Here is a 13,454-nt window from a genome sequence, read left to right as displayed (position 1 = left end):
CTACAAAAAAAAGTTTTGGACCAAGTTAAATGCTTAAAACAAAACCTAACAAAACAAAATTATCTTTTGAAAAAAAAACATTGTCCATTAGTGAAAAATCAAATCTTGTTATTTTCAATACTAGCCTCGTCTAATATTCAAATGCTATCAGAAGAAATGGTCCAGCTTCTTTCGGTCAGATCTGGTCGATCTTAATAAAAGAGAAAGTTTATCAAATAAGGAAATCTAATAAATATCAAATTTTCTATGAAATAAAAAAAACATCCTTTTATTTATTGAAATGGTCTGAAGGCTTATAACCAAGAAGAATTATCATCCTTCTAAAAACTCAGCATAAAAGAGGAAGAATAAATTGTATACTCGTATATCCGTTTCTATCGACGCAATTGCAGTGTCTTTAGAGATATGCCTATGTCAGAAAACATTAGGAAGTCAGCCAGTCGGAAAAAATTTATTCCCTAGGCTCTATCATTTTACAAAAAATAATTTCCTGGTTTAGTGACTCCATCTGTCATATATGGTCACGCTGTCAGTTAAAATGAGTGATAACATTTAACAGCCAATTTAATGCTCCGTCACCGTATAAAAACATTTGCTGATAAGCAAAATTGCTTCTTGTTGGCTATAAAAGTAATAGTTTCAATTTGTGAGGAAAATTTAGATTTGCTTTAAGAGGCAATAAAAGCGAAGATTACTATCAAGCTCTATATTTTTATGATTTCTTTCGTTTGATAGCTGACCCTACTCTATCTCTATTTTGGTTATAACTCACCTTTCTATTATAAACTTTGGTTTTTGGCAAATTCCTTCTATGTGTTACTTAATAAAATTTGTAAGTATCCATAACGCCTATCTAGTCACAAAAGGCTACACCTTTAGTAGCTAATGCCAATGATACTCCTGAGTCCGAAGCATTTTTACAATCATAGTTCAATTGGTTTTCGATCATCATAAGACAGGGTTGCCAACCCTAATGACTTAAGCCAAAAATCGCAAAATTTGTACAAAAATTACTACATTGTTAAAGAAAATCATTAAATCAACCAGAAAACTACTAAGACTCTATTGACTTTTTTATTACTGGGTCGCAACCCTGGTATAAGACGATAAGTCCTGTTTTCTCTCGTGGCCTTAGTACTGACTTGAAACTTATAGTTTTCTTTTCTTTGGATGGAGTATATCGGAGTATTATTTTTGTTTTGGGGAAGGGTTGATTTTTTTCCTCCCTTTATCTCCAAAAAGGAGTATGCTTCAGCACTGTTTTGAATACCTGTCGTCCGACAGACTCATAACATAGTTAGTATATAAACTTACTCACTAATAAGTGGCATGCGTGCTATATTGATTATGCCATATCAACTCTGCCATAGTCCAATTTCGATTCTTATTAAAGTTTACATAAAATAAGAAAAGACATGTCTCAATATCAGGCCTAGAGCGCATGTACATCCCAAAAAAAATTTCAAGGGGATGGACAAGGCTTGGGAAATGCTGTCTTTGCAATTTCAATAATTTTAGGAATGTTTTTTTCTGCAAACGAAAGCTTATAACCTGGTGATAAAAGGGCACTTCAGTATATTTTCCTTGAAGAAACGAAGTTTCTTCAGGAAGTTTCTTCAGTACCTGCAAAATGGACCATGACCGTCTATCAAACATCTTCCTCGAAGGAACCATAGATGAATCTCGACCATGAGGTAGACCAAGCAAGAGGTGGAATGAAAACTTTGACCGAAAGCGCATCGTAGGGTTGACTCGAACTACAAATGATAGAACAACGTACCAAGCCCTAGTTCATGTCCTGTCAAAAGGATTGGCCCCAAAACGTCCCGCGAGGATGGATGAAACTCAACATAACAACAGAATAAATTCCACGTAGGAACTTTGGATTTAAGGACCTCTTTATTTCAAAACACCTTGGTATAGCAAAGAATCAATATTTCTTGAGTCCTTGTCTTAGGCAGGTGTTTGTAAATACTGAGGTTTTGATTCCGTGACATAGATACGTTAGTTGAAACGGTAGGTTCTGAAAATTATCAAGTTCCTGACTGTTAAATTCCTAATTTCGAGAACAATTAATGTGTTTTATTATTTGTCATAGAACCACTGGAGGCGTTATTAATAGGAGCAGACTAGGAGGTTTCTAATTATAGGATGGGGATCTATTTCAGACATCGACAGAAATGAATGGGAAGGAAACTATAAATGCAGGTCTCCCTAATCACCGTGTCAATGGTTATATCTATTATACAACATGAAAAATTAATTTTTCTCTACTAATCATCTCTAAATTTTCTTAATGAGTATTTCATTTATTTGAACGTTTCCACCATATGCTACTGTAACTATTTTGAATGCATATACAGTTAATAGTGAAGACCTCAAATTTTTAGCTTCACTCTAATCTTGGAAAATAGGCTACTGCCCAATCTTGAACAAAGAATGTTAAAATTAAAGTATCTCAATCTTCGACAGATTCAGTCACTGACATGTGTTGTGAAAAACAGTAATAATATTTAAATAGACTTGGCTATAGGGTTATAGTCAGCCGATCCAAACTGTCTGCAACAGGTCCAAGATTAAGAACCTGCTTTCCATGTTAAGGGAAGATACATTTTAGTCAAAACATTTGTCCAAGATCACACACTGTTCAAGTACTGGGGGTTTTTGTGCTAAATCATCTTTCAAGTAGTAGATATGATTTGGCTGTTTGAACCACTTTCACACATTACCTCTCCCACTACTCATAGCTGTGTACTACTCTGCAGTAGGTTTTACCTTCTCCCTAATAGCCATCATAGATTACTTTTACAAAGTTGCCAACTGCAGCCCAAATCAAAACTAAGTTCGCATTCCTTTCACTATTTTACCCTAGAAAATTGTTTGAGTTTCCGTCAACAGTCACTGTCTGAACCTATCCAGTTTTATTTTCACCCTTAGTGCTGTCTTTTCGCCAAATCTCTTGACAATCTGCTTCTTTGTTCCTCTTGCTTTTGTTGCTTTAATTTTTCTTTTCCACCTCTTCTTTGCCACCCTTGTAGCGAAGGCAGCTTCAATGTTTGCTTTCACTGATGTATTAGTGGGGCACTATTGTTCTGTCCTCCTTTCTTCCTTGAAGAATTTTGTTTTCTTGGTGGTGCCAGGATATGGTTGCACTTGTTCAGGTGTGACTATCCTAATTCACAGTAGCTGCAAAATTACAGCGCTTACTGAAAGCATTGGGCGAGTAGAGGGTGTTGCAGCCAGGGATGGGGCTGGAGTCAGAACCTCTAATGAGCACGGCAATTTGCCACCAGCTTCATTGGCAAAAAAAGTTTGGTTGGTCTGTATTTAAGAGCAGAGATTTTCATTATCAAAACCATCTACATTGAAGATAATATACCTTCCAAATCCCTTCTGGATTTTTGATGATGCAAAAGCTAAGGGGAAATATTTTCCTACCAACCCAGCTGTGATGGTTGCTCGATGAAAAATACTACTAATTTTGGTATTTAACTTTGTTAGGTATTTAGAGTGGTTAGATATTTCAACTACTATACAAGGGTTTTGAAATGCAACAGTGTTTCTACTAGATTTCTTCTTCTCCTGATGAATAACAAAGAAGACCGGCTTCCAGGCAGCAGCTCGGAAAGTTTTTAACTCGTGAATAGGCCAAAATCTGATTTAAATTAAAGCTGGGATTTGAGAAAGACTAATCCAAACAAAAATTTTTGTGATCAAGAATGATTGCACCAGCGGTACGCTGCTGCTGCTATTTTTCGCCTCCGGCACCACCATCCTTCCTGTATTGGTACGGCGCCGGGGTCTAGTTGTGTAATAGAATCCCTCTAAAATAAAATATGAGCCAGTGTCATTCGGCCAGGGGGACTGACGCCCCCATAAGGTCACCCATGGTACAACTGCTTATAATTTAGAGAGAATTAGTAGCAGAAACTTCAAACATAGATTCAAAAGATATAGACAAAAAACCCTTACTATGTACCATCATAAGGGAAGAAAGAAAAAAAGAAACAGAAAGCCCAAAAAATTTTATAGCAATTTTCATAAAAGCTATAAAAGAGTAACACCCCTACGAGCTGCATCTAGAAGTGTGTTATAGGCCTAATTTGACAGACGATGTAGGGATTAAAATTATATTGAGTTGAAAGATTAAAAATCACTAGATTTTCGTACAAATTTTGGAGATGATAAGAGAAACTATCATTAACAAAATAAGAATTGCATATACGATCTTAACATGATCTATTTTGAAGTGAATGCAAAAAGTTAAATTTTCCCTTTTTGCAGAGCCTCCCCAACGAGCCGGGCCTTGTCCTAGAAGAAATGGTGTGTTTCCAATACAGGGGTCTTGTACCAAGTTCCTGATTTGCTCCAATGGTACCTATGGAGTCGTCGAATGTCCAGCTGGACTTGCATTCAGCTTTTCTCTTGGAGCTTGTGAATGGCCAGATGTTGCCGGGGTAAGTTAGTTGTTATTTAAAGGTTCTTTCAAAACATTCCACAGCATTCAGGGCCTTAGATAAGCCAAATCAAATTATTAATTCAAGGTCTTTCAATACGACAAAAAACTTCACTATCAAAACAGTGTATCTTCAAACCTGTTTTTGCAAAAGCAAGGCTATGACTTTGAAAGCGCTAAAATGGCTTGAAAACACACAATATAATATTAAAATTTGACTGCCCGGAAGAGGGGGCATACATACAATCTATCGTCGAAATACCGGCCGAGTAACCTCTCTTCCTCCTAGAAAAAACTTTTCTGTCTAAAATGTACTATTTCGTAGTTTAAACTCCAAGTTCCAAGTAAAGTTCTTTTACCCACGTAAAATGCTGAAAGGCTGTGTGTCTTTTCAGCAATTAAATAAAAAACAAGTTTTTTTTAACGAAAAGTAAGGAGCGACATTAAAACTTGAAACGAACAGAAATTACGTCCTCATCAACGGCCCGCTCTTCACGCTACAGTTTGACTCTTTCTCTTAACTCTACTTTTTTAAAACAGTAAAAAACTTTAGAGTAAAGAGGGGACTTTACTTTTTACTTTCATCAACCTGATTTTTGTTCTTTTTACTATTTTTGTTTTCTTTTTACTATTTTGATTTTTGTTTTCTTTTTACTTGTTCTTATACATGATCAAACCTGCTGTTCACTAGTTAAAAACCTAATTTATACTTCACTACAATGATAAGGCAGATATAGGTTCAACAGATTGAGGGATCTAGACCAAGGGACAATGCTGAAAAGATGCCTGGTGGACATTAACTTTCAATTGCATTTTTGTCTATTGTGAGGGGGGCTGTCTGCCTATATAAATTTGCCAATCTACCATCACCTAGATTCTGAAAAAATACAGTTTTGAGGGGTATTTTCGTTAAAAATCCCTTTTTTGATATTTTCATTTAACAAATCAAAAGGATGACGATTTCATCGCCTCCCCTAGATATTAAAAATAAATTCCCCCCCCCAAAAAAAAATGTGAATAGACGCTAATGAGTCATTGGAGTCCGTCTAGTTTTTGCTTACTGATCGGGATAGTATCTAGTTAATCGCTCATATTCGTTAACTCCATCTCTCTCTCCATATTTTTCTTTCTGTTTTTGTTTGTGAGTTAGTTTTAAATAACATGTCCTCTTATGCTATAAAGTATATCTCATACAGTCTTCTGGTCCCATTCTAAGAGGCCATTAATAACTTTATAACAGTACAAATTGTAAAAGACCTACTTAAAGATATCTATAATATATTTTGGAATAAATCTAATGAATTAGCATTTGTTTCATGAGAAATACAATACCTCTTTTTTCATTGAAGTTTAGTGTTCTTTATTTTAATCTTTTCTTAAAGAAGCTGTATACATCAATAATAATGTATACAAAGTTCGAATTTAATGTTTTTATAGTATTCTATCATTCCTAGCTGAAGGTTTATGCTGCTTATATCCTTATGGCCTAATTTGAAGATAAAGCAAAAAGCAACGGAGATCTAGGTTATTAAATATTTGGGAACCAATTGTTGATTCCAATCACAGCTTGAGCATATTGATAGGTCCCTTTTTTGTATGTAGAGTTTCTTTCATCTTCTCGAAAGACTCACAAGGGACAGCATGATGAGCTCCCAAAAGCAATTATTTTTTCCCTTTTTTCTCGAAAGCTATTTGTAAAACTGGAAAGGTAGAGTTTGTTCAGATAGTTTTGTAAATCTTTATCTGAGTGGCTCAAATTCTAAATATTAGATCCTAAATGGCTGATTTAATAAAACAAGGATTGGAGAAACGTGAAAAGTGGCCGAAATATTCATTCTAATTTGTTTCCCACTGCGAAAAGAATCCCCTATTGTTCTTCTTGTTTTGGAGTTTTTAATGGAAAAGCAATGTGGTCTTCGTCGCTATTTACGTCTCGCGTATGGGGAGAAGTTGATCAATGATATCTTTTATCTTTTTAAAGATAAAATGATATTTTTTATCTTTTTTATCTTTTTAATGATATCTTTTTATCTTTATTAATTGATTAATAATTCTTTTTTTATTTATTACTATCTTGGTTTAATCATTATTATCATTTTTATCTTATTTTTATAAATAATTTATTTTTTAATTATTACTATCTTAATTTAATTTTTTAAATTCATTTTTATTTTAGGCTACTAATCAGTCAATAATTTATTAATTAACTTCATTTATTTTCTGTGCCCGATACTTTAGTTTAATAAAAGCATACTTTCAGATAATGATTATAACCGTTTGATTATTTATATAAAGTTTTGCATCCCTAAAACGTCTGCGCCGGGGAAGTGCCCCCGGGGAAATTAAAAGTATAATTTTTTAATTCCATTATTCCATGAATCAGTATAATCTTATTTAAACTTTTGTGCTGAAACTTCTCTAAAAATGTAAAAAACCAAATAACCTTGCATGTGGTTCATCTTGCCCAGTTTTTTAGTTTTGTTGCAAAGCAATATTGCCAAAAAATAACTCTACCCAGTGAGAAAAACAAATATAAGCTCCTCCTGTAATTTTAACTGATAAAATCCTTTAAGTTGCTGATACTTTATATGGTCTTATCATCAGGGAGGACTTAATGCACAGCCGAATGATTGAGGGCAACAAATTTGGGCCATGGGCTACTGATAGAAACCCCCATGTGTCTTGTGATGACACTGACACTATGCGATTGGTGAACTACAATACAAACCATGTAATTTTGTTGTCATTTTCAATAACAAATTCAACCAAAACTAAAAAACGAGGAACACTTTTAATCAAGGTCCTATCTTTTTTCACAGTTTTGATTAAGCTGTTTTCTGGTTTGTAACTATTTTCTTTTTTTATTGATGGAAAAAAAGTATGGTTTTAGAAATGATTTACTTCGTCTCTTTCTATCGTTTTTAGTTTCTTTTTTTCCAATCTAAGTCGTTTTTATAAGTGAATAGATAAGTCTTCTTCGGCTCAGAAAATAGAATTTCACAGGAGTTCCAAAAACGCATATAACGACACCTTATAACATGTTGATTGCAACAATACTTTGCAAACTCTTATTTATAGCTCATTTAGTCTTTTAGATCAAACAGAATAACTAAGTGTTTACCGCTAAGAACAAATAGGAAAATTAAAAAAGAATCCTTTCAGAAATCAGGTCATAGAGACAATGTGACCGACTACTATGTCGGTCGGACTAATATGTATGCCGACTACTTTCTTGGTTGAGGAGCAATGTTCATTATAGTAGCCATTAGGGAAATTATATTGGATGGTGGAATGGTGAAATAGAATATGATGTCCAAAATATCATATATTTCTTTAGACTATATGTTGACGGGATTAAACTTTGAAAATAACATAGAAACTTATCAAATTTTATGAGAAATAAAAGACCTGGAAGCGTTATCTAGATTTTATTGGATTTTCTGGATTATTTTTTTTTTTACAAAATGACATTTCCCAATTTAAAAGAACAATTTGACTTTTACAATGTTTGGTTTTATTTTGAATATCTGTCTTTTTATTTCAAGAAATAAACGTTATATTTCGTATTTTACGAGTCTTTTTCCCAACGTAAAAAATACCTGTTTGTTATTTACCATTAGAAAATGCATTGAAATCACATTTATAACTTTAACATCCTTAAATTCGTAAGACCCTTTATGAGTATAAGATTTTTACACAAAGCATAAGTTTAATGCTTATTCGAGTGTAAATCAAACAGTTCGTGGTAACGAACTGTAGTAAGGAGCGACCCGGCTCAATAGTAACCAAAACTCTAAAAAATGGAATTTTGATACCAATACCTACATCAAAAGAATCGCATTTTAATGCTGATTTTAAATATATAAGTTTCACCAAGTTTAGTCTTACCCATCAAAAGTTACGAGCCTGAGAAAATTTGCATTAATTTAGAAAATAGGGGGAAACGCCCCCTAGAAGTCATAGAATCTTAACGAAAATCACACCATCAGATTCAGCGTATCAGAAAACCCTACTGTATAAGTTTCAAGCTCCTATCTACAAAAATGTGGAATTTTGTATTTTTTGCCAGAAGGCAGATCACGGATGCGTGTTTATTTGTTTTTTTGTTTTTTTTTTCCCCAGGGGTGATCGTATCGACCCAGTTGTCCTAGAATGTTGCAAGAGGGCTCATTCTAACGAAAATGAAAAGTTCTAGTGCCCTTTTTAAGTGACCAAAAAAATTGGAGGGCACCTAGGCCCCCTCCCACGCTAATTATTTTACCAAAGTCAACGGATCAAAATTCTGAGATAGCCATTTTATTCAGCGTAGTCGAAAAACCTTATAACTATGTCTTTGGGGACGACTTACTCCCCCACAGTCCCCATGGGAGGGGCAACAAGTTACAAGCTTTGACCAATGCTTACATATAGTAATGGTTATTGGGAAGTATACAGGCGTTTTCAGGAGGATTTTTTTGGTTGGGGGAGGGGTTGAAAAGAGGGGGATATGCTGGGGGAACTTTCCATCGATAATTTGTCATGGGGGAAGAAAATCTCCATGAAGGGAGCGCAGGATTTACTAGCATTATTTAAAAACACAATGAAAAAATAAATATGAAAAAATCTTTCAGCTGGAAGTAAGGAACAGCATTAAAACTTAAAACAAACAGAAATTATTACCCATTTGAGGGGCTCACCTCCTCCTAATACCTCGCTCTTTACGTTAAAGTATTTTTAGTAATTTCAACTATTTATTCTACGGCTTTTGTGATTCTGGGGTCATTCTTAATGAATTGGGACAAAACTTAAGCTTTAGTGTAGAGCGAGGATCTGACAAGGGGGCGAACCCCCTCATATATGTAATAAAAATATGAGAATACAAAAGTTCTTCACGTAAGCTAATTTATAAGTTACGTAAATCTTTTACTAATAAAAATATTCGTAAAAAATTAAAAGTTCTAGTTGCCTTTTTAATTAACCAAAAAATCAGAGGGCAACTAGGCTTCCTCCCCCGCTCTTTTTTTCTCAAAATCATTCGATCAAAATTATGAGAAAGCCATTTAGCCAAAAAAAAAATGCAAATTTCGTTTTAATTATTCCTCTGCGGAGAGCCAAAATCAAAACATGCATTGATTCAAAAACGTTCAGAAATTAAATAAAAAAAACAAGTTTTTTTAAATGAAAGTAAGGAGCGACATTAAAACTTAAAACGCACAGAAATTACTTCGTATATGAAAGAGGCTGCTACCTCATCAACGCCCCGTTCTTTACGCTAAAGTTTGACTCTTTCTCTCAATTCTTCTTTTTAAAACAGTAAAAAATTTTAGCGTAAAGAGCGGGGCGTTAATGAGGTAGCAGCCTCTTTCATATATGAAGTAATTTCTGTGCGTTTTAAGTTTTAATGTCGCTCCTTACTTTCATTTAAAAAAACTTGTTTTTTTTATTTAATACTTTAATAAGACTATTTTCCTCTTTACTCGGCTAATCCTCTTTTTTCTTATCAATGTTTCATTGAATCATATGATTCAAAACCTTGAATTTGAGCAGATATCTGTCTATAATACGATACAAAAACATACAAAATTACATGGCATAGAGCATTCCAAAACTTCCATATTGATCGAATTCAACGTTCGAATCACTAAAAAAAAAAAATTCTATTACACTATGTTAAAGTAACTGACAAATATATGAATTTTCAGAAAAATATAATTTGAAATAAATATTTTCCCTTTCCTTTCTCTTTACTAATTCCATTCCCTTATTTTCTACTGAATTTCCGTCTGAATGATAACTTTCTGCAGCTGTGCCGCAAATAATAAATTCGGAAACAAAGGAATGCTCATTCTTTTTATCGGTCATTAGGGAGTAATCGAAAATGAGAAAAGGTTTTGAGCCATGGAAACACTTTAGTAATAAAAATAGAGCGTAAGACTCTTATCTCATAGTTACGCTTGTATGAAAACCATAATATATTAGGGCGCAACAGCACATTTTCATCGCTTAATTAGATTAAAGCACCAAGGAAAGTGACAATGAAACTGATTGTTTAAGCTGATTAAGTTTAAACATAAACACAACCATATGTATCTCAAAAATGTGGGAACAATTAGGAAATCTGTTTCTAGTGAAAGTTACCTCCATATACATTTGTACAGTTTTTGGTAGTACTACTACTTCTACTAGTACTATTACTACCAATTCACCGCAATGCCATGGCAACTGATTCCCGTAAAACTATCAAGGCCCCACTCCAGTCTACTTAAAGCTTCATTTTTTACCCCTCCCAAGATGTCCTAATTCCCTTTAAATCCTTCCTGATGGCCTCTTTCCACCTCATTTGGGAACGACCAATGTATTATTCGGCCACAAGTGGGTGGTCAAAACAACAATCTTTAGCAGTCTGTCAACCTTCTTCCATAAGATGATGTCCTAGCCATCTCAACCTTTCTTTCATTATAACTCTAAAAAGTGGAACAATTTATCCAGAAAGTATATAAACAAATCTCCCTCTGGCTTTCAAGACTTTCTTACCATAGTGTGAAAATCACGTAAAATTATAGGCTATTTTATGACCAAGTACTCTATTGATTGTAACTAGATTGTCATGCCTGTAAAACTGGAACAGTATATGTAACTATTTTTCTTTCCTACATCAAGTTTACCTATATTAGGATACCATCTATTTTTACCGGACTGGGCACTATAATACCTTAATAAATACCATATACCTACTTTGGATCCTGTCTAATTGTCCCAGTAGCTGTATGCAGAATTTATCGGACTTATATCTCTACTATCATTTTTGTGCATATTTATCATTATTACTATCATTATTTGTATTTTGTATATCATTTTTGTATATATCTCTGTCACTGCTATCTTGATCAGTTAGTTTTACAGGAGATATGCTACTACAACTGATACCTTGCACTTTTTGACTGTAAAATGAGCAACTAGTTTTTGGTAGTTGCGGTTGGTCAAATTAAAAGAAAGGAACGTGGGGGGTATATATATATATATATATATATATATATATATATATATATATATATATATATATATATATATATATATATATATATATATATATATATATATATATATATATATATATATATATATATATATACAAGCTATAGTGACTCGGCTGAATAATAACCAAATTTTGGTATCAATAGATACATCAAAAGAATCAACTTATTGGGGTGATTCTAAATATACAAGATTCATCTAGTTTAGTGTTACCCACCAAAAGTTACGAATCTGAGAAAAAATTTGCCTGATTTTTGAAACAGGAGGAAAACACCCCATAGAATTCAAGGAATCTCAGTGAAAATCACGCCATCCAATTCAGCGTACCAGAGGACCGAACTGTACAGGTTTCAAGCTCCTATATACAAAAATGTGGAAATTTGATATTTTTGCCAGAAGAAAGATCCTGAATGCCTCTTTATTGTTTTTATTGTATGTTTTTTTTTGTTTTTCTCAAGGGAGATCGTATCGAAACAATGGTTCTAGAAGATTGGGAGTGGTTATATTTGAACTGAAATTAAAAGCTCTAGTGCCCTTTTTAAGTAACCAAAAAGATTGGAGGGCTACTGGCCCCCATCCTATGTCCCTTTTTTCCTGGAGTTATCGATCAAAATTTTGAGATATCCATTTTGTTTAGTATAGTTGAAAGATCAAATAACTATGTCTTAAGGTAAAATTACCCCCCAAAGTCTGTGGGGAGAGTTGTTTTACTTAAGGTGAAATGCCCCCCGAAGTCCGTGGGGAGAGTTGTGAAATTTGCCCATTGTTTACGTAGAATGTTTGTTATTGGGAAGAATAAGGACATTTTATTGGAGGGGTGATTTTCGGCTTAGGGATTTCCATAGGGAAAATCTTCTTTTTGGAGGGGAATTCCCTGGGATGTATTTTCCATTGGAAATTTTACACTTTGGGGATTTGACAAAATTCCTACACAAAATTCTTTTTTATCGTATTACATTCTTTTTAATTGTCTTACAATTTTGTATGCGATGTTCCGGAGGAATTTTCCATGGGTTTTTACCGTGTGAAGAAAAAGACATTTTACGGGGATGAGGATTTTCAACGAGGATTGAACTGGCTGGAGGGGGTTTGTTGGGAGTCAGGGGCACACTTTACTTTAGATGGAATATCGATGGGGGATTTCTTAGTAAGGGGGAGGGGTATATTGCATGGAGGGTGAGCCAGATTTATTGGCATTATTTGAAAACCACCAGAAATTAGACAAAATACGTTTTTTTTAATTGAAAGTAAGGAGCAACATTAAAACTTAAAACGAACAAAAATTATTCCGCATATAAAAGTTGCCTTCTTCTCAATAACTTGCTGCTTACGCTAAAGTTTAACTGTCTGTCCCATTTTTTTAAGAACGGCTATTGAAACACAGGGGCCGTTTAATAGAATGGGAAGCTTTTTTTAAAAGTCCTAACAGCTTTAGTGTAAAGAGCAAGGTCTTGAGGAGGGGTAAAACCTTCATATACGGAATTATTTCTGGTCGTCTTGATTTTTAATGTTGCTCTTTACTTTCAGTTAAAAAACTTGTTTTTTTATTTAATATTTCCGTATATCCATATTTTCATTTAGTTGCATTTCAAAATTATAAATAAAATTTATTGATTGTAATTCATGGAAAGAAAATGAAAATAAAACATAATGTCAGAAAAGTAGGTGAAAAACTTAAAACTTAAAAATCAAGGCTAAGACTTGTTACTTTCCCAATGAAAAGTCTTTTGGTCATTTTACTGAATTTTCTCCCAGTGTATAATGACGTTTAGGTGTCAAATACTGTTTTTTTTTTTTTTTCAAGACTATCTTTTTTCTGCAATAGTATCAGAATATTGTGGTATATTCTGAAATAGCATAATTTTGAACCAAATACGATTTTCACAAGCAAACGGTAAAAATTAACCATATTTATCTAGATGGCGTAAGTTTTAATTGACAAGAATTACTGCTTTCAAGATTCAGGTACTTAGTGCTATTTAGC

General features: G+C 33.7%; 1 protein-coding gene across 3 annotated transcripts in view; it reads left to right on the top strand.

Annotated features, from left to right (window-relative positions):
* Positions 1–13,454, top strand: part of LOC136026960 (uncharacterized) — a 167,858-nt gene that overhangs the window by 135,644 nt on the left and 18,760 nt on the right. For all 3 annotated transcript variants that reach the window (XM_065703820.1, XM_065703819.1, XM_065703821.1), the window contains exon 6: positions 4,285–4,457. In XM_065703820.1, coding sequence (XP_065559892.1) covers positions 4,285–4,457 — 173 coding nt within the window. The remainder of the gene's footprint in view (positions 1–4,284; positions 4,458–13,454) is intronic.

The sequence above is a fragment of the Artemia franciscana genome, chromosome 5 (genome assembly GCF_032884065.1).
Source record: "Artemia franciscana chromosome 5, ASM3288406v1, whole genome shotgun sequence".
Classification (NCBI taxonomy): Eukaryota; Metazoa; Arthropoda; class Branchiopoda; order Anostraca; family Artemiidae; genus Artemia; species Artemia franciscana.
Note: the sequence above shows the minus strand (reverse complement) of the source record. Positions and strands in the feature narration are given on the sequence as shown.